Here is a 25057-nt window from a genome sequence, read left to right on the forward strand (position 1 = left end):
AGACCGCGTCCCACACACGCAGGGGGACCCGCGTAACAAAGGAGGCGTAAAGATTAGGGGGGCGGTGCGTGCGGCGCAAGAATGGGACCTCTTGTAAGGTGCGGCCCGCCACTGCCTGGTCTTGAAAAAGCCAATGTTTGTCGGACTCCCACCTGCTCCACTCCACCAGATAGCGAAGCTGTGCCGCCTGAAAGTACTTACGGAGGTCCGGAATGCCGAGGCCCCCCGCTTCCGGAGCGAGCGTGGAGAGGACCCTCTTCATGCGTGGCCTGCGGCCCTGCCAGACAAAGCGGGAGATGTCAGCCTGCATTTGTCGGATCCAGCCCACCGGGGGCTGGAGCGGAAGGGCTCGGAAAAGATATAGTATCTGGGGCAGCACCGTCATTTTGACCGCCGCGATTCTCCCCAGCCAGGACAGCAGGCCTTTGTTCCATCGGCCAAGCTCGTCCTTGATCTTCCTGCTGAGGGAGGCATAATTGGCCGTAACCATCTCCGATAATGTAGGCGCCAGCAAAATCCCCAGATACGGCACCGTGGACGAGGACCACTGCATGGGGAAGAGCCGTTGAAGATCCCTCCTGGTGTCCGCAGCCAGGGACACGTCTAATGCCATCGACTTGCTCATATTCATTTTGAAGCCGGCCACCCCCGCAAAGGCGTCCAACTCTCGGAGGCAAGCAGGTAGCGACCTCCTAGGGTCATCCAAAGTCAGCAGGACATCATCCGCGTAGAGACTCACGGTGTGGACGTACCGGCCCATCCGGACCCCGACAGCATCTGGATTATTACGGATCCTCTGAGCAAACGGCTCCATGTAGAGGGCAAACAGGAGCGGCGAGAGAGGGCAGCCCTGCCGCGTGCCGCGCTCGATGGCGAAGCCACCAGAGCTACACCCGTTTACCCGCACCGACGCTGAAGGATGCTTATAGCAATTAAATACCATGGTGCGGAACTTATCGCCGATTCCCAGTTTTGTGAGGACCCGCTCAAGATACGGCCAGTGAACTCTGTCGAAGGCCTTCTCCGCATCAACGGACAACAACATCCGCTCCCCCGAGATCCTTGAGGCCTTCTCCAGAACATGCACCACTCTCTTGGTGTTGTCAACCATCTGTCTACCGGGCACAAAACCAGCCTGGTCCGCCTCCACCAAATCGGGGAGGTGTGGACCCAGCCTGGATGCGAGAATCCCCGTGTACAACTTGAGGTCGACATTTAGGAGCGAGATGGGCCGGTACGAGCCGCAGAGGGCCCGATCCTTCCCAGGCTTCGGGATTACCGCGACCGTCGCCCTCAGGAGATCCGGAGGGATGGCTCCCGGTTCGGAGAAGGAGTTAAACAGCCGCGTAAGGACAGGGGCCACGGTCGTGCAAAAAGTCTTGTAGAAGAGCGACGTGTACCCGTCCGGGCCCGGGGCCTTGCAATGTGTCAGCCGCGCGATAGCCGAAATCACCTCCTCCACATGGATGTCCCGCTCCAGGTGGTCAGCCTGAGCCGGGTCCAGTACCGGGAGGGTCACCGACTCCAGATAGCTATCGGCATCCCGTGGCGAGGAGGGCTCCTCAGCATATAGCGCCTCGTAGAAGCCGCGGAAAGTCTCCGCTACCTCCGCGTCCCCGGAGACAACCCCCCCGTCCGCACCCACCAGTTCTTTCACCACGCTGCGCTGTTGCGCGACCCGGAGCCGGTGTGCTAGGAGCTTGCCACATCTGTCCCCCCCAGTGTAGTAGGCATGTTTCAAGCGTAAGGCGGCGTACTCCGCCCTATCAAGATCCAGAGCCGAGAGGAGCTTCCTCGCTGCCTGCAACTGCCTCCATACCCTCGGCGCTCCCGTACGGCGGTGGACCTGCTCAAGCTCCCGGACTTGAGCTGTCAACTCATCCCTCTTCAGTTGCCGCTCCTTATTCTCGGCTGCAGAGATAGAGATGAATTCCCCCCGTAAGACGGCCTTCAGTGCCGCCCATTGTGTCGCCTGCGAAGTGTCAGTGTTGCTGTTGTGAGTGAGATAGTCCCGTATGACCTCCCCGACGCGTTGTACCACCGATTTTTTGTGTAGAAGTGTGTCCCGGAGGCGCCACGCCCCCCGAGAGGGGGAGGCCGCCGGCCACCGGAAAACGCCGGTGACTGGAGAGTGGTCAGACAGGGACAGGACCCCGATGTCCGCCGCCGTGGCAGCGGCACGCATCGGTCCACTCACCAGGAGGTAGTCCAGCCGTGAGTAGGTGCGGTGTGCGTGCGAGAAGAAAGAGTAGTCCCTATCCGTGGGGTGCAGGGAGCGCCAGAGATCATGCAAGTCCATTTCCGCAATCCGGGCCTTCCCATCCTGGGACAGCTCCCCCGTCTGCGGGAAGCGCTGGGCCGATCTGTCCATCCCAGAGTCAAAGACAATGTTGAGGTCTCCGCCCAAGATAATGTGTCGGTCTGGGGAAGCAGTGACATCCACCAGCGCGGAATCTAGGAAGCGCTCCTGATGCTCGTTTGGGCTATAAACGGAGCCAACTGTAAATGCTATGCCTCCCAGGCGCATGCGATACGCAAGGAGCCTCCCCTTCTGTTCAGCACACTTATGCAACACCTCCCCCCGAAAGGAGCTCGCTAGGAGAATGGCCACCCCCGCTGTCTTGTTCGCTGCCGAGGAAAAGAACTGGGTGGGGAACTTAGCTGAGCGCATCCTATGGCAGTCTCGGGGCAATAAGTGTGTCTCCTGCAAAAGGCAAATGTCCGCCTGCGTCCCCTCCAGCAACGACAGGATCGCTCTGCGCTTCACCGGGTTATTCAGACCCTGAACATTAAGGGTCACTACCTTTAGGCCCGGCATTCCTCACAGGGATCGGGAGCGCCATGCAATGGGTAGGGAATCAGCGGGCGGGGCGCGCGGGGCCGCAGCGCGGGACAAGCCAAAACAAAACGGGCATAGACAACATCGGACGGGACCTTCCCAACCCCAAAACAACCCCCTCCCCCACCCAAAACCCACCCTCGGCAACTAGCCATCCCCAAACTCAAACACCCCATAGTCTCAGTCAAGCCCCAAAGGGCAAGTCCGTAGAGAAGAGCAAAGTGGACGTCCGGCCACTCACCTCCCCCCGCTCCCCCCAACCCCCCCGCCCCGTGCCAAGCATGTTAAGAAGCTAAAGACATCTCCCCCCGGAGTGCGTGTTAGGCCGTCAAGGCCACGCTAGAGGAGCCGGTTGAGTCCCCGGCCGCCGCCCTCAGGGCGTCAGCCCTGTCCGCCCTAATGGTAGGGGAGTCCGGGCGCCCTGCACTGGTCGCTGAGCGCCGCCTCGTTGACCTCCGCCGATTCCGTCCCTCCGAGGACCTCCACGACGGCGTAGCTCCCTCCTCCTCCGCTGCCGTGAGCCCCAGGACACCACAAATGTCTTGCAAGGAGCGTAGCTGGTGTAATACTCCGTTCCACCGAAAAATCAGGCGGAAGGGGTGACCCCAAGAGTACGGCGTCTCATGCTCGCGCAAAAAGTCAGTGGCAATCCTAAAGGACCTGCGTTTCTGCAGAGTGATGGCGGAGAGATCCTGGTAAAGCGCCACTGGCCGATCCCGAAAGGTCAGGGGCTGTTTCCTGCGGGCTTCAGCCATAATACGCTCCTTTAGTGAAAAGTCGGGCAGGAAGGCCAGAATGTCCGGCGGGGGTGCCGATGGCTGGCGCTGACGGCCAACCCTATGCGCCCTGTCGATGCTGATGGGAAAGTCCGTAGCCTCCCCCAGGATCTCTCGGAACAGGGCCCGCAGGTAGCCCCCCAGATCGGACCCCTCATCCGCAGTCGGCACGCCCCGCACTCGGATGTTGTTCCTCCGAGATCTGTTCTCAAGGTCCTCAGAGTGGGCCTGGAGCTCCACACACTGTTCCCGGAGGCGAAGAACGTCCTGCTGGAGATGGACTATCTCCTCCGCTCGCTGTTGGCCCTCCGTCTCCGCCGCTTCCACACGCTCACCTAGGCCCTCCACCTCTCTGCGCACTTCTCGGACCTCGCTGGCCACCTCCCGCTTCAGTGTCTGAAAGTCCTCCCTGAGGGAGCTAAACAGTTCCTCCATAAAGGCCCTCGTGACGGGTGGCTCCCCTCCAGTCACATCTGCCGGAGCCCGGGAGGGCCCCGGTGAGGGCTGTGCCCTGTCCCGCAAGTGCTGGGCCCTGCCAAGCATGTCCGGTAGAGTACGGTCCCCTTTCTTCGGGCCTCCTTTTCCAGACATCGCCAGCTCCGCAGTCGGGCACTGGTCCAAGTGCCCCAGGGAAGCTCAGCCGCCGGCTAGCACTCGGCCCGGGTATCCCCCACAAGTGAGGTCGCTGCGTCACAGGTGACAAAATGGCGGCCTAGTCCGGTCACCGGCAGCCGCAAGAGCTAGCGGGAGACAACCAAGGAGGCCGCAGCGGAGGGGTCCCAACAGCTCATCCCTCCGGTAGGCAGCCCAGCAATAGCGGGAGGTCACCCGCCGCCAGCAGCCAGGACTTCAGCGGAAACCGCCACCACTGCTCCTTCGGGGACAAAATGGCGGCCGGGCGGAGCAAGCCAAAACGACTAGGCCCGGCGACACCTCTGGGGCCCCGAGGCACCCCGCAGTAAAATAGGTTCCACCCCCGGCCCCCGATTGTCACGCACAGGGGGCCAGATGGTCCGACCCCATCAGAGAGTCCGCCGTACCTCGGCTAGGGGTCAGGGCTTCCGCAGTGCAAGGTGTCGCCATCACCAGCCCGAGTGCCGGGGCACCCGTCCTAAGCCGTCCACACCGTTGGGCCCCTTCCTGCCAGGCTCCTTCAGTCACCGTCAAGCGGCGGGCCAGATCCCCTCCAAACCGCAACTTTCAGCACCAGGCCCAACCGAGGCGCCCGGACAGCTCTTCAATACGCTCCGCCCCTCGGGCTCGCCGCCGTCGTCCCTTGATCTCGGGCGAACTTTTGGGGGGGTTCCCCCGGGGCGATCCGGACAAAAACAGCACCGGTGTATGCCCCTGATGTTCCGCCACGCTCCTCTCCCGCGCTGAGCCTCAGCGGGGGGAGAGAAGCATAAGAAAAGGGCTTTAGCTTGGCCGGGCCGGAGGAGCTACGGGAGGAAGCGTCCGCTCACCCCGCCATCTTGGCCACGCCCCCAAGTTACTCCATTTTTACAGTTCAGGCAAGTAGGCCCGATTCTTTCCTCAAAGCCTTTCCCTGCTCTCTGTCTCTGACAGTTTCAGCTTGAGCTCGCATCTGTATCCATGAACTTTGTCCTACTCCCTGTGCAGCTAACGGTGCCTGCCTCGGCCAGTTTTCGCCTGCCTGCCAAGAAGCTGTATTTCACCTTCGAATTATCTATTTTGCTCTTCAGCCGATGCATTCCTGTCTAGTGATTTAGGTAAACATTTCCTTTAGCTCACAAGCAAAGGACTCAGCCTTTCCGTCCTCCTGCAAGTGATTCATAGCCCTGTTGCCATGGAAAGTTTTCTGCCCCTCGCTTCTCATATAGGCACTTAGACGCTTGTACACGCACATACAGTTAGTATAGAATAGATTCTGTCCGAGAGTCCTTCCTTGTGGATAACATAGTTCTCTAAACATAGGATGTTAGATATGATTTGGGATTAGGTTGACATGACCCCCAGACTTCTCGTCTCCACATGTAGAGCTAAATGTCAAGTCCCCTTCACCCCCTAGTTGCACGTCAATCACACGTCATGCTGCTGCGCACGCATCTATGTTAAGTATTATCGTATAGATCCACCTATGTAAGATAATCAGAGCCAATCATGTTTCTTTTTGCTCCTTATTACGCCTAGTTTCAATTACGTATCACTATGTTAATTTATCTTATCAATTGTTACGCCTTTTTGCACTTGTTTCATTGTAAATGTATGACCTATAAAAGTTACTTCTTGTCAATAAAGTATTGTACTTCACTTCCTGAACCCTCGTGGTGACGGAACCTGAAGGCCGCGACTCGAGTCGGCCATTTTGGATGGAATAAAGCCCATTTAGAAAACCTCTTATACCACGGATTCTGCCTCTTGTTATTCTGAGCTATTTTACTTTATTTTAAAGATTCCGTATGAAATTCAGTTTAGGTAAAAAGAATATTTACCACATAATGGCGCCCGAACAGGGACACTTTCTCATCTCACGCGCCGGCGGTGCGTTGCAGGCCCGGTCTCCTGCCACAGCTGGACGGACCATAAACGCGTACCAGCAGGATTTCCTGTAAGCTCCCTCCGGTCAAGCGGGGGCGACTGAGGCTGCGATCAACCCAGACGAGGCGGTGAGAAGTGCGAAGTATCCCGACCAGAGCCTAGCTGAGAGAGCAAGATCCGAGGTATACAGAAGCCCACCAGGTTTTTCGAAATCCCGATGTCCAGAGGGTCCGCTGTCCGCAGTCATCGAGTCCTGTCCATTCTCTGAGGCCTTCCGTTTCAAGGAGCTACTCGGTGAGTACCATCGCCGAGGAGGCGTGTTGACGCGCACATAGGTTGTGCCGGTCAAGACGGATTTGGGTACACAAATCCGGTCTGCACTGTTTAGCAGTGTATATGTACTGTTTAGCAGTATATCAAGTATTCCGAAGTATTCAGTTATTGTCAAGAATTCAGCGTGGTGATTAGTTAGGCAGACTGTCATCATTGTCGGTTATTGTTAAAATGTTTAATGTTCAATGTTTAAAGTGTTCAAATGTCTTGCATATTGTGGTATGAATGATTGTTCTTTGTTCACTGTTCATTATTGTGTTTTTCGTATTAAGTGAATTCAAGAGTAAGTATCAGATCAGTTGTCAATATGCCGCTCTTCTCGAAGTTAAGACAGATTACTACCAGAAAAGGGGTGCTTGAAGAAGCAGTTCCTATTCCTCCTAGGGACACTCCAGGGCATTTTATGTACCACAAGCATGGCTTAGATGCCATATTGTTTCTTGATCTATGGGTAGATTATACCAAGGGATTGCCGGAAAGTCAAAGGTGGCCCGCAGCGGGAACCTGGGATGCAGAGTGCATCATGAAAGTGGAGGAAGAGTTATGGAAAAGAAAGGTCAGACAGTCACAGAAAGACGCTGTTGAGTTATGGCGTAAAGAATCTCATAGACGTACAGAAAAAGCACGTAGACAAGAAGAGAGGAGTAAAGAAAGTTCAAATAAAGTTCAAGAAAATCTATTAATTGAGGAAGGTATCCGAGTGAAGTCAGAACAAGTAAATAGACAAAGAAATGCTCTTATGAATGGTATGTATCCCCTTCTAGCCGAAGGACTACCTAAGGCTGTTCCAGGGATGCCAAAAGACTTGCCACCCCCATTATTTCCAATTAAGGTACATCAAAAAGGGCATCCCAGAACCGCAGAAGATGTTTCTTTCCTCATATCTAGACGACACAGCTCCCGAGTATGCTAACGCCACACCACATAGACCGTCTGGCGGAGGGGTTCAACGTCAGGATCAGGTATCCGACCCCGTGCAACAGCAAGTCCCGATACAAGCTTCGGCAAGCACATCTGTCCCCGCAGTCGATTCTACAGTGGTATCGACACCCATAGTTGCTGTGTCACGTTCAACGAACCCATTCACACCTGACGCCCCAGATGGGGCCACGGGAGGTGCTAGCAATACCTTTACACCACCCAGAATAAATAAACTTGTCTTTCAAGAATCAGCGCATTCACGTACACCTAAATTCGTAAGTGAACGTACGCTTAAGGAACTCCTTGTAAATTGTAGATATGACCCGGTGGTTGGTAAAGAGGACGAAATGGTCCTGGCATCATTACGCATCAGGCGAGCCGCAGAGTATTTAGCAAGGTTACCAGGAATGACTACGCATCTAGATAACATATATCATTTTGTTCAAACAGGACGAGATCCAGGATGTATTAACAGAGCTATGGAATTCCAGAAAGTAGAGATACAGGGGGAACTGTTACGTTTCCTCATAAACTGTGTGATCAGAAATCAAGACCGTCCGGGGGTAGACCCGAATGCAATGCTTATTCTTACAAGATGGAGCCAGAATATATCAGAAGGGAGACACGATAAGCAAAATTGTATAATAGCCATGTGCCGAAAAATCCGTAGAGAAATAGAGCGTATTCATGAAGAAAGATTGGGAACAGACGAGTTCGAGCAAGATGAAGTGTCCGAATCAGGGAATTCCGCAAGACAGTCAGAGACCATAGCCTATGTAGGCAGAGGAAGATCCTGTGATAATGCTAGATGTTTTTCTGATCCCATACACTCTGTATGCCCAAATAATAGCAGAACGTATCCGACGCCTGTAATAAATCTGAAGTCTCCTGAACATTTGTTTCAAGCCGCAGATAAAATACTACGAGAACGAAGGGGTTACCACCTCCTCGATTCCATGGATGAGCAAGAATTAGCCAGATCAGCTGTTCACTGGATTGACAGTCCTGAAAAATACGGTGATGAGACCGTAGCACACACGTTTTTTAATCTCAGTGCAGATGAACAACGTTTAGCTGGAATCTATATGATTCAGCAACTCCTTATATTATATAAGAGCCAACATGCTGACCCTGGTCCTTTACCTGATATATTAACGGAACTACTCACGAACAGATGGAGAGGTTCTAGTAACAAGCTAATTAAAGAGATATTAGTGTCACGTAAACAGTATGTCCTTTTTGTAAATCCGGATTCTCTCTCGCTGCCCCACAGAGAAAGAACGCCGTACTATATGGATAGACAAAATCCTTTACGAGAAGTGCACCCAATAAAAGGCGAAGACAATGAGTTTCACCGTGTATTTGTTTACACACCCATATCAAAAATGGAATTATTAGAAATGAAGAAAGTAGTACCTAGTCATGACAAAGACCCAGCGGGTTTCCACCGAGAAATTAAAGACATGTTACTAATGGGAGAGTACACCTTTCCTGATATTATGACGATATTAAAGGTGCTTTTGCCTGCTGGCATCTATGAAAAACTGAAAGAAAAAGAGTGGGAAGTGGGAGACCAAAAGATAGACTGGACAGCATTAGCAGAGGAAGAAAGGGCCCGAACTGCAGGTTCAGGGCTCGGGGATAAAGTTAAACTATTACCAGGTTTACTAGTACAGGTACTGCCACGTCTATTAACTACAAAAAAGGAAGATTGGGGTGCAATCACAGCCTGCAAACAAAAGCAAGATGAAGACACAAGCGATTATTATGCTCGATTTGAAAAATGTTTTGGTATAAACAGTGGTATAAAAGCAAGTAGTGACTCATATCCACATTTATTTGTGACAAAATTAGTGGAAAATGCATTGCCTCCAGTGAAGAATAGAATATTGAAATTCGAGAGTACCTGGCAAAGTAACACTCCGTCACAAATGCTACAAATGTTACAGTATCATCACAATAGAATTAGGGATGAACAAGAACACGAGCATAGACGCATGAAGGATACAAAAATGAAAATGCTAGTTTCTCAGACAGTACCAGCAGAGGGTCACAAAAAGGGTGTGACACATTCTGGTGATTCTGCAGCTCCTGTAAAAGGAACCTGCAATTACTGTAAACAACTAGGCCATTATGTACACGATTGTCCAGTCCTGAAACGTAATATAGCTACAGGTATTGCAAAAGAGAGACCACGATTAGTTAGACAAGATCAGAATGAACAAGGAGCTATGCAGCATGGACAGTCCATGCCAGTTCAGCAACAGTCCATGCCAGTTCAGCAACAGTCCATGCCAGCCTCACAGCAGCCCATACAGTTTGTGCCAGCTGCACCACCGTTGCCTGCTACTGCCACACAAACCACAACACGACAAATGTATCAGACTGCACAATATGAATATCCTGAGTATCAGCGTTACGCATGAACAAGCCTAGAGAGGGAAGTTGACTTACCGCTCATCGAGATTCCTGTAGATCAAGAAGGACCGTATGTACATAGTGAATTATTAGGTCAAGATAGAAAATTCTTACTCGATACAGGGGCAAGTCGAACAACTATAAAACGTAGTGAAGTTCCAGGGGCACCCCTCTCAGGCTCTCAAAATGTTTCCCTTGGTTTTTCAGGAAAACCTATTGTTAATGAAGTATCACAGCCTCTCCCACTTACGATAGGACCTTTGACACGAACTACAGATTTATTGCTTACTAAATCATGCCCAGAAAATCTGTTAGGAATTAAAACTCTGAAAGCACTAGGAGCCATAATATGTTGTTCTCCGGAAGGAGTAAGGTTGTTTCTACGTGATTTTAAAGGTCACTATGTGTCTAGGGACATGGATCCCCGACTACAGACTTTACCAGTACATCTATGGGCACAAGGCCCTACGGATGTTGGCTGCATGAACATTACACCATACCGAGTCACATTGAAAGCAGGAGTGGTACTACCACGAATGCGACAATACAAGTTACCGCATGATGCTGTAGTGGCTTTGCTGAAAATCATTGATGAGCTAATTGCCCAGGGAGTAGTTGTAGAAACAGACTCCAATGTATGTAATTCACCGATAATTCCGATTCTTAAACGAACTGATCCTACTGCCCCACCAGTATACCGATTGGTTATTGATTTGCGTGAACTAAACAAGTGCATTGTACCACAATTTCCTGTGGTCCCTGATATATCATCATTATTGACAGCAATTGATTCCGAAGCAACATTCTTTACTGTAATTGATCTCAAGAATGCCTTTTTCAGCGTCCCAATAGATCCGGAAAGCCAATATTTGTTCGGATTCAGTTTAAATGGGCGCAGCTTTAAATTCTCACGCGCTCCCCAAGGATTCACAGAAAGCCCCAGCATCTACAGCCAAGCACTGAAACGAGAACTTGACAGTATCCACATGCCAGTCAATACTGCACTGCTTCAATATGTCGATGATCTGCTGATCACCGCGAGAAGCGAACCTGAATGTGAAAAGGCTTCTCTGACAGTTTTACATTTTCTAGCCGACAAGGGGCACAAGGTGTCTCCTTCTAAGCTGCAATTCTGTGTCCAGCGAGTTATTTATCTTGGTCACTCGCTGTCCAAGGAGGGAAGGCAGCTTACACCAGATCGCATCCAGTTAATTGCTAACATGTCAATACCCCAGACACAAAAGGAAGTGCGGGCTTTTATAGGCCTCACTTCATATTGTAGGCAGTGGATCCCTCAGTACGCATTTCTAGCAAAACCACTCATTCAGCTAACCACACAGGAGGCAGCCACATCGACTGTTCTCCCTTGGACTCAGGAACATACACAAGCTTTTGAAAGCCTAAAGGAAGCTTTATGTCAAGCACCTGTTTTAGCAACACCATGTTATAGCAAACATTTTACACTCTTTGTTACAGAACGTGAAGGTACTGCCTTGTCAGTACTCACTCAGGATCAAGCAGGATCACGCAAGCCATGTGCTTATTTTTCCAGTACATTAGATCCCGTAGCTCAGGCTTTGCCTGCATGCCTGAAATCAGTGGCAGCGACAGCTTTAGCAATCAGACAAAGTGATGCCATAGTATTAGGACATCCATTGACAGTACAAGTACCACATGCAGTAGAGGTTCTTGTGAACCGAACACAAACACAACACTTGACCATAGCAAGACTTACCGGTTATGAACTGACATTGTTTCAACCACACATAGAGATCCGACGGTGTAATACATTGAATCCTGCTACACTATTACCTATAATTGGAACAGACCCACTAGCTCATGATTGTGTTGAAATCATTGAAATAAAGACGAAACCTAGACAAGACTTGACAGACGTTCCATTGTTAGATCCAGACCTGACGTTGTATGTAGACGGATCGTGCATGAGAACAAGTACAGGAGATTTAGTGGCCGCGTATGCAGTCACAACAGACACTGAAGTTATTGAGACAAATTGTATAGATACTTTGTCAGCCCAAGCAGCAGAACTTATTGCTCTAACACAAGCCTGTATTCAAGCCACAAATAAGAAAGTTAATGTATACACTGACTCACGTTATGCATTCGGAGTTGTACACGACTTCGGCGTACTGTGGCGAGAGAGAGGTTATTTAACCTCCCATGGTGCCCACATTCAGCACGGACCCCTCATTCATGCCTTGTTAGACGCAATACATCTACCCACTGCTATATCGATTATGAAATGTAAAGCACACACGAAGGTTACTGATATCATTTCTCAAGGCAATGATTTAGCTGACAGAACAGCTAAACAGACTGCTCAGAATCGCACATTAGACATGACAAAGCCAATAGTTCAGACACCAACACAGTGTATGACAATTAAGGATCCCGCACTTGACGTAATTGACATACAGACACATGCTACTGCAGAAGAATTAAAGAAATGGACTGAACTAGGAGGGATCCAGACAGATCAGGGATGGATGACGAAGGAGAAATCTGTATGGTTTCTTCCTGACTCTATGGTCCAAGCCATTATAGCTACAATTCACAGCCCGGCGCATTTAGGAGAAAAAGCTATGCTAGATAGCATTCAACACATTTGGTTCAATAAACATTTACGAGCAGCAGCTAAACAAAAGGTCCGTACCTGTATGATATGTTGTCAGTTCAACCCGGGAAAAAGTGTTCCCGTAGAACAGGGTGGATTCCAGACTCCTGATCATCCTTTTGAAGTGCTCCAAATGGATTATATCCAGATGGAACGATGTCGAGGATTCAAATATGTTCTTGTAGTTGTCTGCGCTCTCTCCCGATGGACTGAGGCGTACCCAGTATCAGATTACACGGCCCCGACTACTGCCAAACAGTTAGTTCGAGAATTCTTCCCACGGTACGGGCTACCACGTGTTGTATATTCAGATAACGGCCAGCCTTTCTCATCCGAATTAATGAAACATGTCTCACTTTTGTTGGGATATCAGTGGAAATTCCACTGTGTCCGACACCCCGAGGCAGCAGGTCTCGTGGAACGACATAATCAAATTTTGAAAATCAGATTGTCTAAAATATGTAAGGAGAAAGGTGTTGACTGGATAGTAGCCTTACCAGTTGCACTATTTTACATAAGAATGGTAGCACACTCTCGAACAGGGCTATCCCCGTATGAGGTGATCTTCGGAAGGCCACCAAATATGTGGGGGACGCCTGTACCACGTAAAATAACTGATGTTAATTGTAATATGCTGACAGATTACCTGGCTTCCTTGATGTCTGCACTACAATCTTGTCGTTCACAGGTAGCTGCAGCTTTTCCTGACAACACTGAGGTGAAACCCCATGACGTTGCTCCGGGGGATCTGGTGTTTGTGAGGAATTTCGATCGGAAAACCCAATTGGAGCCCAGGTGGAAAACACCGAAGCTAGTCCTGCTGACCACAAGAACAGCCGTGAAAGTGGAGGGCCGCAAAGGATGGATACATTCCAGCCACGTTAAGAAATTTCATGGACTATCCTCGGATATAGACACTGTGCCCTGCACTCCCTCACAGACTGATTCAAAACTTCCCTTTGTTGAAAGGAATGACTCTCAGAACTATAAATTAAAACTTAGGCCCAAACAGTCGAGCAATTTGATTGTTTAAGTCCTCTCCAAGGTGAAGCGGTTGAATTGTCTCTGACATGTATCCCTTGGACCTGAGTAGAGAAAATACCAGAGAAATGTTGAAACGACAGGCGTATTGTAAATCACTGCGTAGCTACTGTGTGAGGACATTATTAATTCTGTTTTTATTGAGTGTTTTAATAATCATTACGAGTGTGATTTTGCACATATATCATCCTATTTCTAGACATGTTTATAATATTACTGCTGAACATTCTTTTAGTGACCTACCGCCACATGAATTATCTTATAGACTTGCGCTGCGCAATAACACCTTCATTAGTATGTTACATCATTCCCATCAGACTAGTAATGCCACCAATTGTTGGGTGTGTGGCCGACTCCCTCCCTATCAGAATAACAAAGGAGTTCTGCCTTTCTTTCCACATCCGTTCACACACAATGGCTCCTGTGGAGCATGGTTTAGTTTACTAAATTCCATAGACCCAGACACAGCAGTTTATCAACAACATTGGATATGGGGAAATCTGAATCTAGTTTTATTCAAAGTCTGTCACCCTAATAAGGAGGGTCACCCCAGTAGAACAGGAACTGATTTAGAAAATGAAGTGTATAAATTAGGTAATTTTACGCCTAATCTCATGATTTTGAACGTCAAATCCGAAGTTGAATTAATTCTGCCCACTATGTCAGTATTTCCAGTTAAGGGTGAATTATGTGTGAGAAAAGTTGGTTCCATACACATGGGCCATAGCAAATGCGTTACTACAGTAGAATATAGTGATCAAGGGAAATCTTCATTTAGAGCTTCTCGCCATTCTTACTTTATATGTGGTCAGACGGCATATATGCGTCTGCCTCTAGATTGGGATGGTACCTGTTACATAGCATTCCTTTTGCCACCTGTTTTCCTAGCTCCCCCTGATTATTATCGAAATGTTCATTTAGTACACAAAAGAGAGCGTAGAGATCTCCCAGTTGTCGATTATACTGAGACGGCATGGGACAAGTATGTAGATTTCAATAAAGGTATCTTTCCCTATATAGGTACAATATCAAATAGTAAGCTGATACGCAGACTCACCAAGACTCTTGAAGCTGTAGTAAACGAGACTATAGCCGCCCTAGGCAATCTGACAGAGGAACAATCAGTGATGAGAATTGTTGTTCTCCAGAATCGTCTTGTCCTTGACGTCATCCTGGCCGATAGGGGCGGAGCTTGCAGGGTCATCGGATCCAGCTGCTGCATATTCATACCAGAAAATTCGCCATCTGTATATAAAGCTATAACACGCCTTCATAAGATTGTAAGCCAGATACACGAGAATCCAGGCACTTGGACGTGGTCCGGGTGGTTTTGGAGTGTGATATCAGCCTGGGGATGGAGAGTTCTATCTTTCCTAGGTATTGGCCTTTTTATGCTCTTCAGTTGTTGTTTATGCCTACAATGTGGACCAGCGATTTGTGGTCTGTGTGCCACATCATGCATTCCATATCAAAGTTCTCGTTCAAAATGCCGGAAAAAGAAGGAAGAAGAAATGATGCTCCATGAGCAAATCGATGGAATGATGAAGATTGATATCTCTTGAAGGGCAAGTAGGGGACAAGGAGGGAATGTGGAAATGTGGATTTTCCTGATCAGTTGCGTCCCCTATCTTGGACCCCAACGGTTCTATATGCATGTTACAAATGCATGTGTGTTCCCTCCAGTTCCAGTTTCCAAGACGCAAACATATGTGTGTCTACCGTCGACATGTTCTCTGTCAGATCCGCCATCAATGGGCTGGATATTCAATTCCTAAGTATGAAAAGCCACCGACTTTATATGGCTAAGTTACTCCATTTTTACAGTTCAGGCAAGTAGGCCCGATTCTTTCCTCAAAGCCTTTCCCTGCTCTCTGTCTCTGACAGTTTCAGCTTGAGCTCGCATCTGTATCCATGAACTTTGTCCTACTCCCTGTGCAGCTAACGGTGCCTGCCTCGGCCAGTTTTCGCCTGCCTGCCAAGAAGCTGTATTTCACCTTCGAATTATCTATTTTGCTCTTCAGCCGATGCATTCCTGTCTAGTGATTTAGGTAAACATTTCCTTTAGCTCACAAGCAAAGGACTCAGCCTTTCCGTCCTCCTGCAAGTGATTCATAGCCCTGTTGCCATGGAAAGTTTTCTGCCCCTCGCTTCTCATATAGGCACTTAGACGCTTGTACACGCACATACAGTTAGTATAGAATAGATTCTGTCCGAGAGTCCTTCCTTGTGGATAACATAGTTCTCTAAACATAGGATGTTAGATATGATTTGGGATTAGGTTGACATGACCCCCAGACTTCTCGTCTCCACATGTAGAGCTAAATGTCAAGTCCCCTTCACCCCCTAGTTGCACGTCAATCACACGTCATGCTGCTGCGCACGCATCTATGTTAAGTATTATCGTATAGATCCACCTATGTAAGATAATCAGAGCCAATCATGTTTCTTTTTGCTCCTTATTACGCCTAGTTTCAATTACGTATCACTATGTTAATTTATCTTATCAATTGTTACGCCTTTTTGCACTTGTTTCATTGTAAATGTATGACCTATAAAAGTTACTTCTTGTCAATAAAGTATTGTACTTCACTTCCTGAACCCTCGTGGTGACGGAACCTGAAGGCCGCGACTCGAGTCGGCCATTTTGGATGGAATAAAGCCCATTTAGAAAACCTCTTATACCACGGATTCTGCCTCTTGTTATTCTGAGCTATTTTACTTTATTTTAAAGATTCCGTATGAAATTCAGTTTAGGTAAAAAGAATATTTACCACAGTTCTGAATACCCATCCAGGCGTAGCAGCATTTGGAGAAAGTAATTTTGCCCTTAACCAGGGATTGGATGCCATTAGTTTATTTACTGACGTCTCAAAGATGGAATAGGAGCACTGGAGTTCCCAGAGCGACTTACGGTTTACGTTATCCAGTGATTATTAAAAAAAAATCTTGCTCGTGATTTCAAACCTTCCTTGCATATTTCTTGCCACAAATACAGACTTCGAGATTTCTCTGTTGCATTTTTCAGACTGTAGCATGCTTTCACAAATGCACACTGCCTGGCTACGGATTGCTTTGTGAGACCAACGCCACTCTTATCTGCGCCGGAGATTACTTATATTAGATATTAGTACATTACATTTAAGGTAATCTGCTATCATTGTAAGGAAATTCGGTAAGCACCGAAGCAGAGTTCCGGGGGTGCATCAGTTAGGCACAAAAAATAGAAACAGGCACCAGAGAGCCAGATGGCACAATATGTAGGCTAACATCGTCCTGTGAAGATGAAGCTATGATTGTAGCTCTGTGGTTCTACCTGGCAGTGCTCTATTGCTGAGGGAAAGGGGATCTGGAACCAGTCTGGCGCCTCGGGATATTCATAAGGTGAGGAATCTGTAGGAAGAAATATCCATCAGAACTCTTGCATGCTGTCTGCATAGCTTCCAACTAACAGACAACTTCCTGTCAGAACCTGCTGAACTGAGTAGCTGCTGTGCTTTTAAATGCTGTAAAGTTACCTTCATCTTTAAAGCTGTTTTTCACCATCTCTTGCTTCTTGTTATTATGGGCAAATTTTCTGGCAAAATTCTACTCCTCTTGTTAGCCAAACGGCTTTCAGTAACCAGCCTCTGCTTATTGTCCAAAGATGCACTGGGCTCTTCCTGACTTAGCTTTGTTTAGCTGTCTCCTCAGTAAAGTGAGTTTGGTGTTGTTTCCATTTGTTGTTTCCGTTTGTTGTTGTTTCCATTTGTTGTTTCCGTTTGTTGTTGTTTCCATTTATTGTTAACATTTGTTGTTTCCGTTTGTTGTCAAGTTGTACTCAGCAGACTTCAGTACTTGCAGACGCTTCGGTAAGTGGTTATTATTCAAGCACAGAACGTTAATGCTCATTTATGTATTTAAACAAAGAACGCAGATTTTTTTAATGTCTTTTCTTAGTGTAAACAAGCCAAATAAGTTCTTTACTTACGCCAGCTGCCTTAGATGCTCCATCATAATATTGGGCCACTGCAGCTATTGAGATTGCAAAATATAAGATGGCGGCAATTACGCAGTGGATAAAGTTCTGTAAAGAAATGAAAGGATGTTTAAACAGTGATGTTATTGCTGGTATTATAGGGTTATCGAAATTGTGTGTCTTTAATTTAATGCAACCATGCACACACAGTCACATTTTGCTATTACATAATTAGTCAAATTGGCCAACCAGTCCTATTCGGGGTAATTAGATGCATTCAATATCCAGTTAACATAGATTTGGGAAATGTGCGAAACTAGTTTGTTTAGCATCATGAAATAAGGTAGCAGAGTGTAAACTCACCATTTGAGGACAAGAAAAGAATTGTGAAAGATCTCCAGTTCTAGAGGGGACTGATGCATCCCCTCCAGGAATGCGTATCTAACCCACGGTCACAGGATTGAAACTCGGTTGGTCTACTCAGCCCTTCGTCCCTTTGTAATTGTTAAAAAAAATGGGTTCCATAAGCTGCACATCAATAACTAACTGTCTGTCACTTGTCACTAGTGCCACAGGGGTGAACATGATCCCCTTCCTGTAATATGGGTACAGTTGGCACTCCAGAAGGCTAATGAAGAGGAGAAGGCCAGAGAGTTTGAGTGGGAGAAGTTGAGATTAACTCACCAGGAACAAGACGAAAGAATGCAGTGAGACAAGGAAGAATAGGCCAGAGCGATCAATATAAAGAGAGAGGAGAGGTAAAGGAAATAGGAAAGACAAGAAAGAGAAACAGCACTGAAGAGAGAGAAAGGGTAGTCTTAGAGAAAGAGAAACCGAGGATGGCAAAGACACCTACATTTAGGAAAGATGATTCCCCCTACAACTCTGCAAGATTCCCTCTTAAGAATCCAAAGAATCTTCTGCATATGCATCTGAGGTCCAGGATATGTTGTAATGGTTTGTGATATTTGTCAGGGTAGGGGTGATGGGCATGCTTGTGCCTGTCTTAGGGGAGCAGTAAGAAACAAGTTACTTACCTGTAACATGGTTTTGCAGCCTGAAGCTCTTCTAGGTTCACATACTGTGCATATTCTGCCATCTAGTGGTTGAACCTGGAAAGTCCTGCCTGTGTTAACTTTTTTCCCCTGTTTCTCTCCTCTTGGAGATGGGTGTGTCTGGTGGAACCAGATCACTCGAGAGTAGGCCATTAAACCCCCCCTTTGTGTGGCCAAGCCTACAGAATATTTATCCCACCTTGAAGCTAGGAGGTGCCTGCTATGCTGCAGAAGGAGAAAGAGAGAAGACCCCAGGAACTAACAACATTAACATGGGTGGTAGAAATAATGTTGCAGGAGTGGAAGATCCTGGTTTTGCATAGCCCTCCAGCAACAATTAAAGTCAGTTTCTTCCCTTTGCCAATGTAGTATTTGTAAAAATTCTGCGTATAACAGCATGGGTGTTGCTTTAATACAAAATAAGGATAATCAAAACTAAAGTAAGCTTTATAACTTAATTGCTGTTGTACTTCTTTTATTGGGCCAGTGACAGTTTATGTAAAGCACCGTTTAAAGGCATTTCAGAGCTAACTGACTTTATTGTCAAATTGTAAGGTTTAAAGTTAACGTTAAAGGATGTTTTCATATGTGTTGAATAAGCAAAGTTAACTTAGCCTTTTCTAGCACCTTAATTATATTGTCTGACATCCGTAAGCGCTGCCACATTTGCTTCTTTCCACACAAGACAAGACTGTTAGAGGCTCCTTAACAAAGGGTTCTATAGCCTCATAACTCAATAGTCTGTGCTGTAACCTGCCTTATCTAAAAGGAATGCAATAGGAAGAGATTTCATGTCGCAAAACAAAACTTCTCCCCTCTGGGCGGCAGCAGAAGGGGCCATGCTTGCCACAGCCCCAACCCCAGCCGCTGCAGCATCTCTGGCTTCGAATTATCCGGTTTGGAGATTTCAGACCCAATATTTCTGGGTGCGGAAACACTCATAATAGCATATTGTGAATTTCAACAAGAGCTAAATCACATCCATCCAAATACCGTGGGATTTGTGTAGGAAGCAGGTATTAATGGGAGAAAGGTGCTACCCTGAGAGATACAGGTGCTTACACAGAGGAGGTGTTTCAGACCTGAGGAGAATCTCCCTCATGGCACAGGATTCACAGCTTGTGGAGACAACATTGCTCATTTTGAGGTTAAGGTCAACGGCAAGTGTGTTATGGTCCATGCAGTGGTCAAAGAGAAGCAAGTTGCTGAATGGCTCTTTTTAAATGATTTGGTTTGCCCCAGGTTTTGGGTCATGGCCAGTAGCTTACGTGGCATGACCATGCCAGCTGTGATGACAAGAGTAAAGGCTCAGGGAGAAGCTGAGATTATCCCAGATGTACAAGGACCCGAGAAGGCTAGTGAGTTTATCAGAACCATATCTGAGAAGTACTGGGCTTGAGGCTGGTTGCCCATACTCCAAACAGGAGGATGAGGTACCCACAGTGGACCAGGTGATGTAGTCTGGGGCGCTGCCAGAGCTATACAGTTTGTTAGCTGTTGGAGGACCTGCCCGCGAGGAATCCTGCTAGGCAAAACTTCAGTACTCTATAGTGGTGGGACTTTGGAAGGAATGCCAGGAACAGGTAAGCAAGGGAGTAATTGGAGAAAAAAAATTTGGTTGGCAGGGTGGATTACTATTGAGTGAGTCAGTGAATTCTGAGCCAGGAGATTAGTGGTTCCCCTAGTGCACAGGAACGAATAGTTTCTTACCTGTCGGTGTAGTTTTGCAGCTTGAAGATCTTTCTGGATTCACTATGCTGTACATTATTCCGCGATCTGGTGGTTGGGTCCGGATTCGTAGTCTTTCTTTTTTTTTTTTTTTTGTGTAGCCCAGGTGGGCGTCGACGTCCTACCATTTGGTGTACCTCTCGTGACGTCGGCGTGCTTCCTGCGGAAGTCCCACCTTTGGGGCGCCATCTTCGGGTGTTTTTTTCCCTTCCATTCTCTTCTTTTTTTTTTTTTTTTAACCCTAGGCGTTCAGTAACTTCCTTATATATATCCTTTCAGTTTTATCTTGTTATTTCAGTCTTTGTCCTTCCACCCTCTTTTCTCTTGCCTCATCTTCCTGGCGGAGGTGGGTGGGTTCGCTAGTGAATCCAGAAAGATCTTCAAGCTGCAAAACTACACCGACAGGTAAGAAACTATTCGTTTTGCAGCGTGAATCTTTCTGGATTCACTATGCTGTGCATAGATTTTGTAGCGGTTTGTTATCTCTGTGGCGGCTGGGTGGAAGATGAGCGTTAATCGTTGAATATATGTTGAAGCACCTTCTGTCCTACTTGTGCTTCCTTGTTCATCTGTATATCCACGCAGTAGTGCTTGGTGAACGTGTGCACCGCAGCCCATGTTGCCGCCAGGCATATGTCTTGAATGGGTGTATTTGCCTGAAAGGCAATTGTTGCTCCCTTCTTCCTTATGGAGTGGGCCAGTGGCCCCTCGGATATTTCTTGCCCCACCTGTTTGTGGCAGAATTGTATTGTTAGTTCATTCCATCGTGCGATGGTGCTTTTTGTCACTGGTCTACCCAGGAAGCTGGTTGCGAAGGACACAAAAAACTGCTTGGTTTTCCTGTGTTCTTTTGTCCTCTCGATGTAGTGCATCACCGCCCCTCTAGCGTCTAGAGTGTGCAGTGCCCTTTCTGCGCTTGTTGCTGGGTTCTGAAAGAAACCTGGTATTTGAATTGTTTGATTTATATGGAATGCTGACACCACCTTTGGCATGAAGTGTGGGTCCGTTCTCATTACGACTCTGTCCTTGTGTATCTGGATGTAGGGCTCTTGCAACGTTAGCGCTTGCAGCTCGCTTACTCTGCGCAGTGAGGTTATTGCCACCAGAAAGGCTGTCTTTATAGTTAGCATCTGGAGGGTGGCCTTGTGGATGGGCTCAAAGGGCGCCTTCATAAGTTCCGTCAGGACTATGTTGAGGTTCCATGCCGGAGGCGGCATCCTCTTCGGTGGCGCTATTCTTTTTGCCCCTTCCAGGAATCTCTTTACTACCCGTGACATAAAGAAGCTTCCTCCTGTCTCACCTCGTGTGTAAGCTACGATCGCCGCTAGATGGACCCTCAGCGACGATGAGCAAAGTTTCGCCTTTAGAAGGTGTGTGAGGTATTTAAGCACCGTTGATTCCTTTGTCACTTTATCTTGCAGTTTATTTTTGCTGCACCACATTGTGAACCTTTTCCACTTTTCCCCATAACATTTCCGTGTTGTTGGTCTCCTTGCCTCCCGCAGCACTCGCATAGTGCTTGGAGGTAGTTTAAGGTGTGCGAACTCTATGTCTTCAGGAGCCAAGCTGCCAGCCCGAGGCTCTCTGGCTCTGGGTGTAGAACCTCTCCGTACTGCATGGAGAGCAAGTCCTTTCTTTTTGCGAATTTGTGTGGAGGTCCCTGTGCCATTTCCACTATTTCTGAGTACCATGTCTGTCTTGCCAATGTGGTGCCACCAGGATCATTGTCATGTTGCTGGTCTTGCACTTGTTGAGTACCCAGTGTATCAGTGGAATTGGTGGAAAAGCGTATGCAAATGTCCTTGACCAATTTATCCATAGGGCATTCCCCTGGGATTGTTTTTCTGGTTGTCTGGATGCGAAGTTTGGACATTTTGCATTCAGGTGTGTTGCAAACAGGTCTATTGTTGGTGTACCCCACCTTTTGAATAGCCTTTGCATTTCCTGTCCATTGAGCTCCCACTCGTTGGATGCCGAGGTCTGCCTGCTGAGCCAATCGGCTTCCACATTGTCTTTCCCTGGTAGGTGTATCGCCAGCAGGTCTATTTTGAGTGGGATGGCCCATCTCCAAATCTCTTGTGCCAGAGTTGAAAGGGGGAACGATTGTGTTCCTCCCTGCTTGTTGATGTAGAACATTGTGGTGATATTGTCCGTCTGTATTAACACTTTTTGGTTGTATAGTTGCCTCTGGAAGGCCTTCAGGCCTAGCAGTACGGTCTTCAATTCCAGGTAGTTGATGTGTCTGACCGCATCTGCTGGAGTCCACAGACCCCTCACTCTGAGCTTGTTCATGTGCGCTCCCCATCCTATCTGGGATGCGTCTGTGGTAATGGTCACAGTTGGGCTTGGTGGTGTCAAGGGCTTTCCTATAGTTATGTTCTCCCTGTTCCACCATGCTATCTCCTCTTGCACTGCGTGCGTAACAACCACTAGATCTTTCCAACTTCCGTTCGCTTCTGACCATTGTTGTTGCAGCCATTCCTGGAACGGTCTCATGTGAAGCCGTACATTGGGGACTAGGTGAATGCATGACGCCATCATGCCCATGATCTTGCTCGCTGTTCTCACTGTCAGAGCTCGCCCCTTCTGGTAGAGACGTGTCTCCTTCAACAGGGCTATTGTTCTCCTGTCGCTGGGCATGACTGTTTTGTCTAAGGTGTTGATCTGCGCTCCCAGGAAGATCTTTACCTGTTCTGGTTCCATTGATGACTTCCCCCAGTGTATCGAGAACCCCAGGCTTGTTAGTGTTCTTGTCACCCGCTCTGCGTGCTCCTCGCACTTGTCGCGAGTACTTGCTTTGATTAGCCAGTCGTCTAGGTAAGGATACACATGAATCCCTTCCCTCCTCAGGTACGCTGCTACTGCTGCAAGGCATTTTGTGAAAACCATTGGTGCGGACTTTAGACTGAATGCCAGGGTTGTGAATTGGTAATGATCCTGGTTGATGTTGAACCTTAACAGGTTTTTGTGGCGCCTGTTCATCGGGATGTGCAGGTAGGCATCTTTGAGATCCACGGTGGACATGAAGCCTCCGCCTTGTATTTGAGGTAGCACTTCTTGTAGCGATGTCATTTTGAATTTTTGCGTCTTTATGAATTTGTTTAGGAATCGTAGATCCAGGATGGGTCTTAGTGATTCGTCCACCTTTGGGACCGGGAAGTAGTTTGAGTACACTCCTTTGTTCCTTTCTCTGCATGGCACTGGTTCTATGGCCTCCTTTTGGAGTAGTTGTTGCGCCTCTTCCCTGAGTTGAGCAAACTCTTGACCAGAGCGTTGTCTTCTCTTTGGTTTCATGTTTGGAGGTCTTTTCTCCAACTCTATGCAGTATCCGTGCTGTATGACGTTGAGTATCCATTTGTCTGAGGTTATTTTTTGCCATTGTTGAAGGTAAAGCCCCAGTCTTCCGCCTACCGGTGTTGTATGCTCGTAGGCGCTTGTTTTGTGTACCCCCCTCACTGTGCTTATTTTGCGCTTCACCCCTCGGGGTATGCTGGTGGTGAGCATCTCCTTGCGTGCGAAGTCATTTAGATGAGGGTTGGTCTCCCCCTCTTCTTCTTTGGCCACGTCCGTTTCCCCTCCCGCGAAAGGACTGGCCTCGAGGCTGGTACTGCCAGTTCTGCTTCTGCTGTCCTTGTTGGCTGTGACTGTCACCCTGCTGTCCTTGCTGGAATGCCTGGTGAGACGTTCTCTGCTGGTTACCTCCCCTTCCGTAGGGTCTCCGAGCTGGGGTACCTCTTCTCATCCCTCTGAATTGCAGGGCCCCCATGGACCTTGCCGTCTCATTTTCCTTCTTCAGTTGGGAGAGCTTCTCGTCCACCGGTGCCCTGAACAGCGTTTCACCGTTGAAAGGGGTGTTCAGTATGTTGTTCTGGACTTCTTGTTTGAATCCAGAAATTCTGAGCCAGGCCTGCCTCCTTTCAGTGATCCCTATGGCCATTAGTCTGCTTGAAGTCTCGGCCCTGTCCAATGCAGTCTTAATGCATGAGTTGGCGATATTCTTCCCCTCCTCCACTAGATGGGAAGCCCTTTGTCAGTACTCTTGTGGGAGATGCTTGATTAGTTCCCCCATCTCATCCCAATGCTGGTACTGGTGCCTGTTCAGTAGCGCATTAGAGTTTGCCATGCGCCAGTGCATTGCGGCGTTTCTTTCTACCTTCCTTCCAGTGAGGTCCATCCTTCTGCTCTCCTTATCAGGAGGTGGTCCCGAGGTCGCCGGCACATTGGCTCTCTTCCTGGCCGTGGAAGCAATGATGGAGTCGGCAGTGACCGATCCCTTGATGTAAGGAGGATCCTGCGAGGAGTGCTTGTACTTCTTTTCCGTTCTGGGCGTGATGGACCGGCATGTTGCTGGGTCCTTCAACACCTCCTTCCCTTGGTTCATCACGCTTTGGAGCATGGGGAGGAACTGGCTCCTCGTCTGGATGGGGAGCAGAGTCTTGAGTAGGATATCTGCTTTTGGCTTCTCCTCGTCCAATTTCACCCCAAAAGCTGCTGCAGCGCTCTTGACGACCATGTCCTATCCCCGATGTCGTCTGGCGGCGAAGGCCTCGAAGGATAAGTCTCCACGGGCTCTTCGGGATTTTCGGCGTCGATGTCCTGCCATTCCAGCTCCTGAGTCGTCGACGTCGCCGAGCCGTAGATCGACTGCTGATCCTCTTCTTCATCTTATCCCTCATAGTAGGGGCCTTCTTCCTCCTCTTCCGGATCCTTCGACAGCTCTTCGGCGTCGAATTCTTCCTGTTCCTCGATCTCGACGACCTCCGTCGACGGGACCGTTGGGATCTTGAATTTCTTCATTTTTTCGTCGAACTCCTTCTTCCTCTGAAGGATGCTCTCCATCTCCGCCTCGAGCCTTCT

General features: G+C 48.3%; 1 protein-coding gene across 2 annotated transcripts in view; it reads right to left on the reverse strand.

Moving 5' to 3' along the window:
* The window catches only part of CMTM3 (CKLF like MARVEL transmembrane domain containing 3), a 107918-nt gene that overhangs the window by 22637 nt on the left and 60224 nt on the right, over positions 1-25057 (reverse strand). For both annotated transcript variants that reach the window (XM_085640000.1, XM_085640001.1), the window contains exon 3: positions 17430-17525. In XM_085640000.1, the coding sequence (XP_085496126.1) occupies positions 17430-17525 (96 nt within the window). The remainder of the gene's footprint in view (positions 1-17429; positions 17526-25057) is intronic.

Source organism: Triturus cristatus, chromosome 12, assembly GCF_964204655.1.
Source record: "Triturus cristatus chromosome 12, aTriCri1.1, whole genome shotgun sequence".
Lineage (NCBI taxonomy): Eukaryota > Metazoa > Chordata > Amphibia > Caudata > Salamandridae > Triturus > Triturus cristatus.